This window comes from Coregonus lavaretus, assembly GCF_964263955.1.
Source record: "Coregonus lavaretus genome assembly, chromosome: 22".
In the NCBI taxonomy this organism is placed as follows: domain Eukaryota; kingdom Metazoa; phylum Chordata; class Actinopteri; order Salmoniformes; family Salmonidae; genus Coregonus; species Coregonus lavaretus.
The window spans coordinates 9,532,482-9,548,004 of record NC_140009.1 but is presented as its reverse complement, the minus strand read 5'-3'; the positions used below and the strand labels follow the sequence as shown (position 1 = coordinate 9,548,004).

At 42.4% G+C, this 15,523-nt stretch overlaps 1 protein-coding gene across 1 annotated transcript in view; it reads right to left on the bottom strand.

Annotated features, from left to right (window-relative positions):
• plxna3 (plexin A3) overlaps nt 1–15,523 on the bottom strand; it is a gene marked incomplete at both ends in the record, with an annotated part of 147,307 nt that overhangs the window by 76,202 nt on the left and 55,582 nt on the right. Inside the window, 1 exon segment of the mRNA XM_084186683.1 lies at nt 13,151–13,291. Coding sequence (XP_084042809.1) covers nt 13,151–13,291 — 141 coding nt within the window.

The window sequence follows — 15,523 nt, the reverse complement described above, 5'->3', positions numbered from 1 at the left end:
AACATCAGACTCTCTCTAACATCAGTCTCTCTATAACATCAGTCTCTCTCTAACATCAGTCTCTCTATAACATCAGTCTCTGTCTAACATCAGTCTCTCTGTAACATCAGTCTCTCTATAACATCAGTCTCTGTCTAACATCAGTCTCTCTATCTAACATCAGTCTCTCTGTAACATCAGTCTCTCTGTCTAACATCAGTCTCTCTCTCTAACATCAGTCTCTCTCTAACATCAGTCTCTCTATAACATCAGTCTCTCTGTCTAACATCAGTCTCTCTCTCTAACATCAGTCTCTCTCTCTAACATCAGTCTCTCTATAACATCAGTATCTCTGTCTAACATCAGTCTCTCTCTCTAACATCAGTCTCTCTCTAACATCAGTCTCTCTATAACATCAGTCTCTCTGTCTAACATCAGTCTCTCTCTTTAACATCAGTCTCTCTCTAACATCAGTCTCTCTGTAACATCAGTCTCTCTGTAACATCAGCCTCTGTCTAACATCAGTCTCTCTCTCTAACATCAGTCTCTCTATAACATCAGTCTCTCTGTCTAACATCAGTCTCTCTCTCTAACATCAGTCTCTCTCTAACATCAGTCTCTCTATAACATCAGTCTCTCTCTCTAACATCAGTCTCTCTGTCTAACATCAGTCTCTCTATAACATCAGTCTCTCTGTAACATCAGTTTCTCTGTCTAACATCAGTCTCTCTGTCTAACATCAGTCTCTCTCTAACATCAGTCTCTCTCTAACATCAGTCTCTCTGTAACATCAGTCTCTCTCTAACATCAGTCTCTCTGTAACATCAGTCTCTCTCTAACATCAGTCTCTCTGTAACATCAGTCTCTCTCTAACATCAGTCTCTCTCTAACATCAGTCTCTCTCTAACATCAGTCTCTCTATAACATCAGTCTCTCTGTCTAACATCAGTCTCTCTCTTTAACATCAGTCTCTCTCTAACATCAGTCTCTCTCTAACATCAGTCTCTCTGTAACATCAGTCTCTCTGTCTAACATCAGTCTCTCTCTCTAACATCAGTCTCTCTCTAACATCAGTCTCTCTCTAACATCAGTCTCTGTCTAACATCAGTCTCTCTCTAACATCAGTCTCTCTCTAACATCAGTCTCTCTCTAACGTCAGTCTCTCTCTCTAACATCAGTCTCTCTCTAACATCAGTCTCTCTGTAATATCAGTCTCTCTGTCTAACATCAGTCTCTCTCTCTAACATCAGTCTCTCTCTAACATCAGTCTCTCTCTAACATCAGTCTCTCTGTAACATCAGTCTCTCTCTAACATCAGTCTCTCTGTAACATCAGTCTCTCTCTAACATCAGTCTCTCTCTAACATCATTCTCTCTCTAACATCAGTCTCTCTCTAACATCATTCTCTCTCTAACATCAGTCTCTCTCTAACATCAGTCTCTGTCTAACATCAGTCTCTCTCTAACATCAGTCTCTCTCTAACATCAGTCTCTCTCTAACATCAGTCTCTCTCTCTAACATCAGTCTCTGTCTAACATCAGACTCTAACATCAGTCTCTCTCTCTAACATCAGTCTCTCTCTAACATCAGTCTCTCTGTAACATCAGTCTCTCTCTAACATCAGTCTCTCTCTAACATCAGTCTCTGTCTAACATCAGACTCTCTCTAACATCAGTCTCTCTCTAACATCAGTCTCTCTCTCTAACATCAGTCTCTCTCTAACATCAGTCTCTCTGTCTAACATCAGTCTCTCTCTCTAACATCAGTCTCTCTCTCTAACATCAGTCTCTCTATAACATCAGTATCTCTGTCTAACATCAGTCTCTCTCTCTAACATCAGTCTCTCTCTCTAACATCAGTCTCTCTATAACATCAGTATCTCTGTCTAACATCAGTCTCTCTCTCTAACATCAGTCTCTCTCTAACATCAGTCTCTCTCTAACATCAGTCTCTCTCTAACATCAGTCTCTCTCTAACATCAGTCTCTCTCTCTAACATCAGTCTCTCTCTAACATCAGTCTCTCTCTAACATCAGTCTCTGTCTAACATCAGTCTCTCTCTAACATCAGTCTCTCTCTAACATCAGTCTCTCTCTAACATCAGTCTCTCTCTAACATCAGTCTCTCTGTAACATCAGTCTCTGTCTAACATCAGTCTCTCTCTAACATCAGTCTCTCTCTAACATCAGTCTCTCTCTAACATCAGTCTCTGTCTAACATCAGTCTCTCTCTAACATCAGTCTCTCTCTAACATCAGTCTCTCTCTAACATCAGTCTCTCTCTAACATCAGTCTCTGTCTAACATCAGTCTCTCTCTAACATCAGTCTCTCTCTAACATCAGTCTCTCTCTAACATCAGTCTCTCTCTAACATCAGTCTCTCTCTAACATCAGTCTCTCTCTAACATCAGTCTCTGTCTAACATCAGTCTCTCTCTAACATCAGTCTCTCTATAACATCAGTCTCTCTGTAACATCAGTCTCTCTATAACATCAGTCTCTGTCTAACATCAGTCTCTCTCTAACATCAGACTCTCTGTAACATCAGTCTCTCTCTAACATCAGTCTCTCTCTGTAACATCAGTCTCTCTATAACATCAGTCTCTCTCTAACATCAGTCTCTCTCTGTAACATCAGTCTCTCTATAACATCAGTCTCTCTCTAACAACTCTTCAATGAGAACTCTGGATTATAGCTGTGAGTTTAGAGAAAAGTTGAATATTTAACTGCACACTAAACTGTACACACTTAGAAGAAATGGTGCTATCTAGAAGCTAAAATGGTTATTCAGCTGTCCCCTACCTGGAGCTCTATGAGCTGCCTGGCGTATATATCTATTTATATATATTTATTTATAAATATATATTTTTATATATATATATATATATATATATATATATACAGTTGAAGTCTGAAGTTTACATACACCTTAGCCAAATACATTTAAACTCAGTTTTTCACAACTCCTGACATTTAATCCTAGTACAAATTCCCTGTCTTAGGTCAGTTAGGGTCACCACTTTATTTTAAGAATATGAAATGTCAGAATAATAGTAGAGAAAATGTATGCACTCACTAACTGTAAGTCGCTCTGGATAAGAGCGTCTGCTAAATGACTAAAATGTAAAAATGTAGAGAGAATGATTTATTCCAGCTTTTATTTATTTCATCACATTACCAGTGGGTCAGAAGTTTACATACACTCAATTAGTATTTGGTAGCATTGCCTTTAAATTGTTTAATTGTTGGAAGAATTACTTGTGTCATGCACAAAGTAGATGTTCTAACCGACTTGCCAAAACTATAGTTTGTTAACAAGACATTTGTGGAGTGGTTGAAAAACGAGTTTTAATGACTCCAACCTAAGTGTATGTAAACTTCCGACTTCAACTGTATATATATATATATATATATATATATACCCTGGGGAAAAAAAGTATTTAGTCAGCCACCAATTGTGCAAGTTCTCCCACTTAAAAAGATTAGAGAGGCCTGTAATTTTCATCAGAGGTACACGTTAACTATGACAGACAAACTGGGATTTTTTTTCTCCAGAAAATCACATTGTAGGATTTTTAATGAATTTATTTGCAAATTATGGTGAAAAATAAGTATTTGGTCACCTACAAACAAGCAAGATTTCTGGCTCTCACAGACCTGTAACTTCTTCTTTAAGAGGCTCCTCTGTCCTCCACTCGTTACCTGTATTAATGGCACCTGTTTGAACTTGTTATCAGTATAAAAGACACCTGTCCACAACCTCAAACAGTCACACTCAAAACTCCAATATGGCCAAGACCAAAGAGCTGTCAAAGACACCAGAAACAAAATTGTAGACCTGCACCAGGCTGGGAAGACTGAATCTGCAATAGGTAAGCAGCTTGGTTTGAAGAAATCAACTGTGGGAGCAATTATTAGGAAATGGAAGACATACAAGACCACTGATAATCTCCCTCGATCTGGGGCTCCACGCAAGATCTCACCCCGTGGGGTCAAAATGATCACAAGAACGGTGAGCAAAAATCCCAGAACCACACGGGGGGACCTAGTGAATGACCTGCAAAGAGCTGGGACCAAAGTAACAAAGCCTACCATCAGTAACACACTACGCCGCCAGGGACTCAAATCCTGCAGTACCAGACGTGTCCCCCTGCTTAAGCCAGTACATGTCCAGGCCCGTCTGAATTTGCTAGAGTGCATTTGGATGATCCAGAAGAGGATTAGGAGAATGTCATATGGTCAGATGAAACCAAAATAGAACTTTTTGGTAAAAACTCAACTCGTCGTGTTTGGAGGACAAAGAATGCTGAGTTGCATCCAAAGAACACCATACCTACTGTGAAGCATGGGGGTGGAAACATCATGCTTTGGGGCTGTTTTTCTGCAAAGGGACCAGGACGACTGATCTGTGTAAAGGAAAGAATGAATGGGGCCATGTATCGTGAGATTTTGAGTGAAAACCTCCTTCCATCAGCAAGGGCATTGAAGATGAAACGTGGCTGGGTCTTTCAGCATGACAATGATCCCAAACACACCGCCCGGGCAACAAAGGAGTGGCTTCGTAAGAAGCATTTCAAGGTCCTGGAGTGGCCTAGCCAGTCTCCAGATCTCAACCCCATAGAAAATCTTTGGAGGGAGTTGAAAGTCCGTGTTGTCCAGCGACAGCCCCAAAACATCACTGCTCTAGAGGAGATCTGCATGGAGGAATGGGCCAAAATACCAGCAACAGTGTGTGAAAACCTTGTGAAGACTTACAGCAAACATTTGACCTGTGTCATTGCCAACAAAGGGTATATAACAAAATATTGAGAAACTTTTGTTATTGACCAAATACTTATTTTCCACCATAATTTGCAAATAAATTCATAAAAAATCCTACAGTGTGATTTTCTGGATTTTTTTTCCTCATTTTGTCTGTCATAGTTGACGTGTACCTATGATGAAAATTACAGGCCTCTCTCATCTTTTTAAGTGGGAGAACTTGCACAATTGGTGGCTGACTAAATACTTTTTTCCCCCACTGTATATATATATATATATATATATATATATATATATATATATTTATATATTTATATATCTCTAATTATATATATATATATTTATTTATATATCTAAATATATATATATATATTTATATTTATCTATTTATATATATATATTTATATATTTATAAAACTCTATTTATTTATATATTTATATATGTATTATATACACTGCTCAAAAAAATAAAGGGAACACTTAAACAACACAATGTAACTCCAAGTCAATCACACTTCTGTGAAATCAAACTGTCCACTTAGGAAGCAACACTAATGACAATACATTTCACATGCTGTTGTGCAAATGGAATAGACAACAGGTGGAAATTATAGGCAATTAGCAAGACACCCCCAATAAAGGACTGGTTTTGCAGGTGGTGACCACAGACCACTTCTCAGTTCCTATGCTTCCTGGCTGATGTTTTGGTCACTTTTGAATGCTGGCGGTGCTTTCACTCTAGTGGTAGCATGAGACGGAGTCTACAACCCACACAAGTGGCTCAGGTAGTGCAGCTCATCCAGGATGGCACATCAATGCAAGCTGTGGCAAGAAGGTTTGCTGTGTCTGTCAGCGTAGTGTCCAGAGCATGGAGGAACTACCAGGAGACAGGCCAGTACATTTACATTTACATTTTAGTCATTTAGCAGACGCTCTTATCCAGAGCGACTTACAGTTAGTGAATACATTTTTTTTATTTTTTATACTGGCCCCCCATGGGAAACGAACCCACAACCCTGGCGTTGCAAACGCCATGCTCTATCAACTGAGCTACATCCCTGCCGGCCATTCCCTCCCCTACCCTGGACGACGCTGGGCCAATTGTGCGCCGCCCATGAGTCTCCCGGTCGCGGCCGGCTGCGACAGAGCCTGGATTCGAACCAGGATCTCTAGTAGCACAGTTAGCACTGCGATGCAGTTAGCACTGCGATGCAGTGCCTTAGACCACTGCGCCACTCAGGAGCTACATCAGGAGACGTGGAGGAGGCCGTAGGAGGGCAACAACCCAGCAGCAGGACTGCTACCTCCGCCTTTGTGCAAGGAGGAGCAGGAGGAGCACTGCCAGAGCCCTGCAAAATGACCTCCAGCAGGCCACAAATGTGCATGTGTCTGCTCAAACGGTCAGAAACAGACTCCATGAGGGTGGTATGAGGGCCCGACATCCACAGGTGGGGGTTGTGCTTACAGAGAACACCAAGATTGGCAAATTCGCCACTGGCGCCCTGTGCTCTTCACAGATGAAAGCAGGTTCACACTGAGCACATGTGACAGACGTGACAGAGTCTGGAGACGCCGTGGAGAACGTTCTGCTGCCTGCAACATCTTCCAGCATGACCGGTTTGGCGGTGGGTCAGTCATGGTGTGAGGTGGCATTTCTTTGGGGTGCCGCACAGCCCTCCATGTGCTCGTCAGAGGTAGCCTGACTGCCATTAGGTACCGAGATGAGATCCTCAGACCCCTTGTGAGACCATATGCTGGTGCGGTTGGCCCTGGGTTCCTCCTAATGCAAGACAATGCTAGACCTCATGTGGCTGGAGTGTGTCAGCAGTTCCTGCAAGAGGAAGGCATTGATGCTATGGACTAGCCCGCCCGTTCCCCAGACCTGAATCCAATTGAGCACATCTGGGACATCATGTCTCGCTCCATCCACCAACGCCACGTTGCACCACAGACTGTCCAGGAGTTGGCGGATGCTTTAGTCCAGGTCTGGGAGGAGATCCCTCAGGAGACCATCCGCCACCTCATCAGGAGCATGCCCAGGCATTGTAGGGAGGTCATACAGGCACGTGGAGGCCACACACACTACTGAGCCTCATTTTGACTTGTTTTAAGGACATTACATCAAAGTTGGATCAGCCTGTAGTGTGGTTTCCCACTTTAATTTTGAGGGTGACTCCAAATCCAGACCTCCATGGGTTGATACATTTGATTTCCATTGATAATTTTTGTGTGATTTTGTTGTCAGCACATTCAACTATGTAAAGAAAAAAGTATTTAATAAGACTATTTCATTCATTCAGATCTAGGATGTGTTATTTTAGTGTTCCCTTTATTTTTTTGAGCAGTGTATATATTTATATATACACTACCAGTCAAAAGTTTGGACACACCTACTCATTCAAAGGTTTTTCTTTATTTTTACTATTTTCTACATTGTAAAATAATAGTGAAGACATCATAACTATGAAATAACACATATGGAATCATGTAGTAACCAAAAAAGTGTTAAACAAATATTTTATATTTGAGATTCTTCAAATAGCCACCCTTTGCCTTGATGACAGCTTTGCACACACTTGGCATTCTCTCAACCAGCTTCACCTGGAATGTTTTTCCAACAGTCTTGAAGTAGTTCCCACATATGCCGAGCACTTGTTGGCTGCTTTTCCTTCACTCTGCCGTCCGACTCATCCCAAACCATCTCAATTTGGTTGAGGTCGGAGGATTGTGGAGGCCAGGTCATCTGATGCAGCAATCCATCACTCTCCTTCTTGGTCAAATAGCCCTTACACAGCCTGGAGGTGGGTTGGGTCATTGTCCTGTTGAAAAACAAATGATAGTCCCACTAAGCCCAAACCAGATGGGATGGCGTATCGCTGCAGAATGCTGTGGTAGCCATGCTGGTTAAGTGTGCCTTGAATTCTAAATAAATCACAGACAGTGTCACCAGCAAAGCACCCCCACACCATAACACCTCCTCCATACTTTACGGTGGGAACCACACATGCGTCTCACAAAGACACGGCGGTTGGAACCAAAAATCTCCAATTTGGACTCCAGACCAAAGGACACATTTCCACCGGTCTAATGTCCATTGCTCGTATTTCTTGGCCCAAGCAAGTCTCTTCTTATTATTGGTGTCCTTTAGTAGTGGTTTCTCTGCAGCAATTCGACCATGAAGGCCTGATTCACACAGTCTCCTCTGAACAGTTGATGTTGAGATGTGTCTGTTACTTGAACTCTGTGAAGCATTTATTTGGGCTGCAATTTCTGAGGCTGGTAACTCTAATAAACTTACCCTCTGCAGCAGAGGTAACTCTTGGTCTTCCATTCCTGTGGCGGTCCTCATGAGAGCCAGTTTCATCATAGCGCTTGATTGTTTTTGCGACTGCACTTGAAGAAACTTCAAAGTTCTTGACATTTTCCATATTGACTGACCTTCATGTCTTAAAGTAATGATGGACTGTCGTCTCTCTTTGCTTATTTGAGCTGTTCTTGCCATAATATGGACTTGGTCTTTTACCAAATAGGGCTATCTCAAATCAAATCAAATCAAATCAAATTTTATTGGTCACATGCGCCGAATACAACAGGTGCAGACATTACAGTGAAATGCTTACTTACAGCCCTTAACCAACAGTGCATTTATTTTAAACAAAAAAGTAAGAATAAAACATCAACAAAAAAGTGTTGAGAAAAAAAGAGCAGAAGTAAAATAAAGTGACAGTAGGGAGGCTATATATACAGTAAAATAAAGTGACAGTAGGGAGGCTATATATACAGGGGGGTACCGTTGCATAGTCAATGTGCGGGGGCACCGGCTAGTTGAGGTAGTTGAGGTAATATGTACATGTGGGTAGAGTTAAAGTGACTATGCATAAATACTTAACAGAGTAGCAGCAGCGTAAAAAGGATGGGGTGGGGGGGCAGTGCAAATAGTCCGGGTAGCCATGATTAGCTGTTCAGGAGTCTTATGGCTTGGGGGTAGAAGCTGTTGAGAAGTCTTTTGGACCTAGACTTGGCACTCCGGTACCGCTTGCCGTGCGGTAGCAGAGAGAACAGTCTATGACTAGGGTGGCTGGAGTCTTTGACAATTTTGAGGGCCTTCCTCTGACACCGCCTGGTATAGAGGTCCTGGATGGCAGGGAGCTTTGCCCCAGTGATGTACTGGGCCGTACGCACTACCCTCTGTAGTGCCTTGCGGTCAGAGGCCAAGCAGTTGCCATACCAGGCGGTGATGCAACCAGTCAGGATGCTCTCGATGGTGCAGCTGTAGAATTTTTTGAGGATCTGAGGACCCATGCCAAATCTTTTTAGTCTCCTGAGGGGGAATAGGCTTTGTCGTGCCCTCTTCACGACTGTCTTGGTGTGTTTGGACCATGATAGTTCGTTGGTGATGTGGACACCAAGGAACTTGAAGCTCTCAACCTGTTCCACTACAGCCCCGTCGATGAGAATGGGGGCGTGCTCAGTCCTCTTTTTTTTCCTGTAGTCCACAATCATCTCCTTTGTCTTGGTCACGTTGAGGGAGAGGTTGTTGTCCTGGCACCACACGGCCAGATCTCTGACCTCCTCCCTATAGGCTGTCTCATCGTTGTCGGTGATCAGGCCTACCACTGTTGTGTCGTCGGCAAACTTAATGATGGTGTTGGAGTCGTGCCTGGCCATGCAGTCATGGGTGAACAGAGAGTACAGGAGGGGACTGAGCACGCACCCCTGAGGGGCCCCCGTGTTGAGGATCAGTGTGGCAGATGTGTTGTTACCTACCCTTACCACCTGGGGGCGGCCCGTCAGGAAGTCCAGGATCCAGTTGCAGAGGGAGGTGTTTAGTCCCAGGATCCTTAGCTTAGTGATGAGCTTAGAGGGCACTATGGTGTTGAATGCTGAGCTGTAGTCAATGAATAGCATTCTCACGTAGGTGTTCCTCTTGTCCAGGTGGGAAAGGGCAGTGTGGAGTGCGATAGAGATTGCATCATCTGTGGATCTGTTGGGGCGGTATGCAAATTGGAGTGGGTCTAGGGTTTCTGGGATTATGCTGTTGATGTGAGCCATGACCAGTCTTTCAAAGCACTTCATGGCTACAGACGTCAGTGCTACGGGTCGGTAGTCATTTAGGCAGGTTATCTTAGAGTTCTTGGGCACGGGGACTATGGTGGTCTGCTTGAAACATGTTGGTATTACAGACTCAGTCAGGGACATGTTGAAAATGTCAGTGAAGACACTTGCCAGTTGGTCAGCACATGCTCGGAGTACACGTCCTGGTAATCCGTCTGGCCCTGCGGCCTTGTGAATGTTGACCTGCTTAAAAGTCTTACTCACATCGGCTACGGAGAGCGTGATCACATAGTCGTCCGGAACAGCTGGTGCTCTCATGCATGCTTCAGTGTTGCTTGCCTCGAAGCGAGCATAGAAGTGGTTTAGCTCGTCTGGTAGGCTTGTGTCACTGGGCAGCTCGCGGCTGTGCTTCCCTTTGTAGTCTGTAATAGTTTTCAAGCCCTGCCACATCCGACGAGCGTCAGAGCCAGTGTAGTATGATTCAATCTTAGACCTGTATTGACTCTTTGCCTGTTTGATGGTTCGTCGGAGGTCATAGCGGGATTTCTTATAAGCGTCCGGGTTAGAGTCCCGTTCCTTGAAAGCGGCAGCTCTACCCTTTAGCTCAGTGCGGATGTTTCCTGTAATCCATGGCTTCTGGTTGGGGTATGTACGTACGGTCACTGTGGGGACGACATCATCGATGCACTTATTGATGAAGCCAGTGACTGATGTGGTGTACTCCTCAATGCTGTCTGAAGAATCCCGGAACATGTTCCAGTCTGTGCTAGCAAAACAGTCCTGTAGCTTAGCATCTGCGTCATCTGACCACTTTTTTATTAGCCGAATCACTGGTGCTTCCTGCTTCAGTTTTTGCTTATAAGCAGGAATCAGGAGGATAGAGTTATGGTCAGATTTGCCAAATGGAGGGCGAGGGAGAGCTTTGTATGCGTCTCTGTGTGTGGAGTAAAGGTGGTCTAGAGTTTTTTCCCCTCTGGTTGCACATTTAACATGCTGGTAGAAATGAGGTAGAACGGATTTAAGTTTCCCTGCATTAAAGTCCCCGGCTACTAGGAGCGCTGCATCTGGATGAGCGTTTTCCTGTTGATTAATGGCCTTGTACAACTCATTCAGTGCAATCTTAATGCCAGCATTGGTTTGTGGTGGTAAATAGACAGCTATGAAAAATATAGATGAAAACTCTCTTGGTAAATAGTGTGGTCTACAGCTTATCATAAGATACTCTACCTCAGGCGAGCAAAACCTCGAGACTTCCTTAGTATTTGATTTTGTGCACCAGCTGTTGTTTACAAATATACACAGACCGCCGCCCCTTGTCTTACCGGAGGCAGCCGTTCTATCCTGCCGATGTAGCGTATAGCCTGCTAGCTGAATGTTGTCATTGTTGTCGTTCAGCCACGACTCCGTGAAACATAAGATATTACAGTTTTTAATGTCCCGTTGGTAGGATAACCGTAATCTTAAATCGTCCATTTTATTCTCAAAAGCTTGAACGTTGGCTAATAGGATTGATGGGAGAGGCAGTTTACTCGTTCGCCGTCGGATCCTTACAAGGCACCCGGATCTGCGTCCACGATATCTCCGTCTCTTCCTCACGCGAATGACGGGGATCTGGGCCTTGTTGGGTGTCTGTAGAATATCCTTCGCGAACGCCTCGTTGAAGAAAAAGTCTTCGTCCAACGCGAGGTGAGTAATCGCTGTCCTGATATCCAGAAGCTCTCTTTGGTTATAAGAGACGATGGCAGAAACATTATGTACAAAATAAATTACAAATAACGCGGAAAAACACACATAATAGTACAATTGGTTAGAGGGCTGTAAAACGGCAGCCATCTTCTTCCGGCGCTGTTCTGCATTTCATATCTTCTGTATACCCCCCTACCTTGTCACAACACAACTGATTGGCTCAAACGCATTAAGAAGGAAAGACATTCCACAAATTAACTTTTAAGAAGGCACACCTGTTAATTGAAATGCATTCCAGGTGACCACCTCATGAAGCTGGTTGAGAGAATGCCAAGAGTTTGCAAAGCTGTCATCAAGGCAAAGGATGGCTATTTGAAGAATCTCAAATATAAAATATATTTTGATTTGTTTAACACTTTTTTGGTTACTACATGATTCCATATGTGTTATTTCATAGTTTTGATGTCTTCACTATTATTCTACAATGTAAAAAATAGTAAAAATAAAGAAAAGCCCTTGAATGAGTAGGCGTTCTAAAACATTTGACCGGTAGTGTATATATATCTATTTATATAACACTGCACCAAAATCATATCTCTTCATTTTGACTACGCAGACTTTTTCCAAATCAACAGACAAGTCTTCTCATTGGAGGGCTGTCTCTCTTTACTTCGTTCTTTCTGAGACATGCATTCTGACGGTAGAAAGTGAAAGGCTAAAGATCAAATCTTTGTGATAACTGTACAACGACAGCAATTCATCCTTCCTTTCAATCGATTGCTCAGTTATGAAGAAAACAAATAACCTGATAGACGTATTATGCAGGGAAACGGCATCATTATTGTGTGCAGCTGTATGTACTGTATGTATGAGGCTCTCTTCTAGTCAGCTGTAGAGGAACTTGGTGTGTTAACCTTCCTATCCTCTGTACAATAAGACCTCTTAGAATAGAGCTATTCTGCAAGCCTCTCGACGGAGACACTTCCCCAAAGTTTCCTAATAGGGTACCAGCTGAGGCAGAATTCAAAGACATTGAACTGGTGTTTCATATTCTGTCTTCCTGTCGTGCAGATGTTAAAACAACACAACTGATATTCCGGTTGGGTTTTAAAACAAAGCAGACTGTTGACAGTGCCTGGGTCTAATTCAACTCCTTTTGAACAAATGTATCTTTTATGAGTCCAAGATAGGTCTTCATAGCGCAGAACAAATGTTTTCACACGCATTATGAATGGGACTGTGAAACAAAAGCAGATATCTCGAGAAGTAAATCAGTTAGAGATACTCTGCAGACACACCCAACCTATATTACAGTTACATAAAGGTTTGAGAATCTCTGAAAGTAGGACAACACTGTATTAAACTCTGTGGTGGTTAATGATATGAAAATGTATGCACTCATTAACTGTAAGTCGTTCTGGATAAGAGCGTCTGCTAAAATGACTAAAATGTCAAATGTAAAAATGCTGGAACATTCTACAGCGGACAAGTTCATTATCTTTCATTCTCACATCTTGAAATAAACCTATGGATCGGCTTTGGTGGTCAGTGCTTTATTCTATTTGGTGTGTGTGTGTGTGTGTGTGTGTGTGTGTGTGTGTGTGTGTGTGTGTGTGTGTGTGTGTGTGTGTGTGTGTGTATGTGTATGTGTGTGTGTGTGTGCATTTCTCACCTGTTTGTCACTTAGCATGTAGATGTATTGGTAGTCAGGGCTGAAGACCATGTCACGCAGAATAGGTTTCCCTTCATCCACTGTAACAGTCTCATAAAGCAAAGCACTCTGGGACGGGGGAGGTATTCCATCCACTCGGATCTGAGGGAAAATGAGACCGACATTTAAACAAATTGCAAAATAATTTCATAGCTTTTTCAGATGATTATTTCATGAGTCATGACAATGTAATCTTTTTTGTGAATATTTTTTGTGAACCAAACTATACGTGGGGAATATTTTCAAGGTTTGAAAACAGAAACATTATTTTAATTTTGCTTTGATTCAGACACAAACAACATTCCACCAAATCTCCCACAAATCCTCAGCTTTTTCGCTGACCTAGAAAATACATTCGGAGGGATTCTGAATATGGATGGGAGAGGGGGGCTGATGAGGAGGAGGAATTGTCTCAATATGTAAGATCAGTAAAAAATGTATTATGCTTACTATACACAGTTACACATGTACACACACATGCTGTTTCATCATTACCACCTTATCTGTTTCCTTACACTGATAATTAGAACGCTGAGCTGGTAAAGGAGTTCTAAAAATGTCAAATTCACATCATCTTTGATGTGATTGGGAATAAATACTCTGAGCTCTGAAAACTGTAGTTATGGCTGCTGCAAAGCTCACCTATTTTCACATTCTTAATTCCAGAGGAAAAAAGGTGGCAGGTTGCTTTTCTGTCCTAATCAATTTTGACGGAAATGTGACAGAGGGAGGAATGTAATGGTAAATAAACCAAATGATTGCTGAATTATAGAGGAATCCATTTAGAAAAAAACATGGAATAGAAATGTAGAAATTTGAGGAAAGATAAACTGGAGAAAATGTGAGGGTGACAAGCTTGGCTTTCTCCTAAATATCTGGGTCAGCCTGAAGTGACAAACATTGTTAGTCTGTTAATTAGCTGCCTCCTCGTTGCTGCAGTCTTAGTAATTCATGTTGACAAGGTGGCATCAATTAGTTGAACGCTGCCATATTGGGTGTCACGAGTTGCTGGCCAAGAGGGAGACCGAGACCATATCCCCCAAAGCATTGGGACAGCAGGGATAGAAATATGACGGTCATTGTCTGCGCTTTGTCAGTTCAAGTGATACCAGCTGCAGTCATCTCACACCCAGCTATCTGCTGTCACGTTCCTCATTTTCACAACTTCCAAATTCCATTAGCATTTTCCTCTAGCAAGTTCTTCTCTTTTTTCCGATAATTTGTTAAATAGATCCTGGGGCTTATACCTCTGACACATGATCAAATAAGAGACGTTAAACCACTTTCCATGGCTGTTACGCAAGACTATACAGGCATTCATTTCTATGATGAAAAATGCTCTGATTCGCTGGAGAAAATCTTACTCATAAGTCGTTGATGTCGTGATCAATAGTTTCAGAATCCCATTTCATGGACTCATCCTCTCAATGTAGTGGGTTGGAATTATGGAGAAAAACTACATCCAACTGTATTTTCGTGCCAATTCAAAAGAAAATAAGGAAATGTAACTGAAACTAGGCCGCAATAACATAACTGAAACACTGCAGCATTACAAAACAACTAGCAAAGAACCACACAGAATAAAAACAGTTCACAGTTAGCAAATTGCTGACATTGAAGCAGCTAAAGGAAAATAACCTGCCAACCTGCACACCATGCAGGACCTGCCGGGTCCATAATAAGCCACTTTCTAACAGTTGACCTTTTATTGTGCCTGTTTAAAGACTTGGGAATATGTAAACACAGCAGAGTGAAGTCCTTGCCCTGGTTGATGCTGTAAAACCATGTGTCACACAGTTTATCAGGCCTGATGATCCAGTACAGTTAGCTAGCCCTTGGGGAATATGACATGCTCAACCAGAATAATATCACTGATGTTATAAATCAAGGTTCATCGGACTAAATGAAAGGACATTATTGTTTTAATGGAACAAAAATTTGATTAAATCTGCCAAATTCCTAATTCCTAATCTTCTTATTCGTGACCAGTCCCCAAGCCATTGCAGAATTACACTGGCCGTCCTGCAGCAATGCTTCATGAAGATAGCACAGCTAAAGTACACAGTGCGGGTCGCGCAGTCTGCAGTCAGTATACTGTAACTATCCTACACAAGCCTCCAGAGAACAGGACATAATGAAGGCAGGGATATTGCAACTACATTTGAGTCTCCGGGAAGCTAATGTCCTCCTCTGTGTAGTTGGAGTGTTTGAAATGCAGAGTCCTTGCTGAGTGTTGACCTCTTGACAACATCAAACAGCTCAGATTAAGGTAATTGGAATTTAGATAAATATTACATTCCCTCCCATCTCCCTGTGATTCAAATGATGTCATGG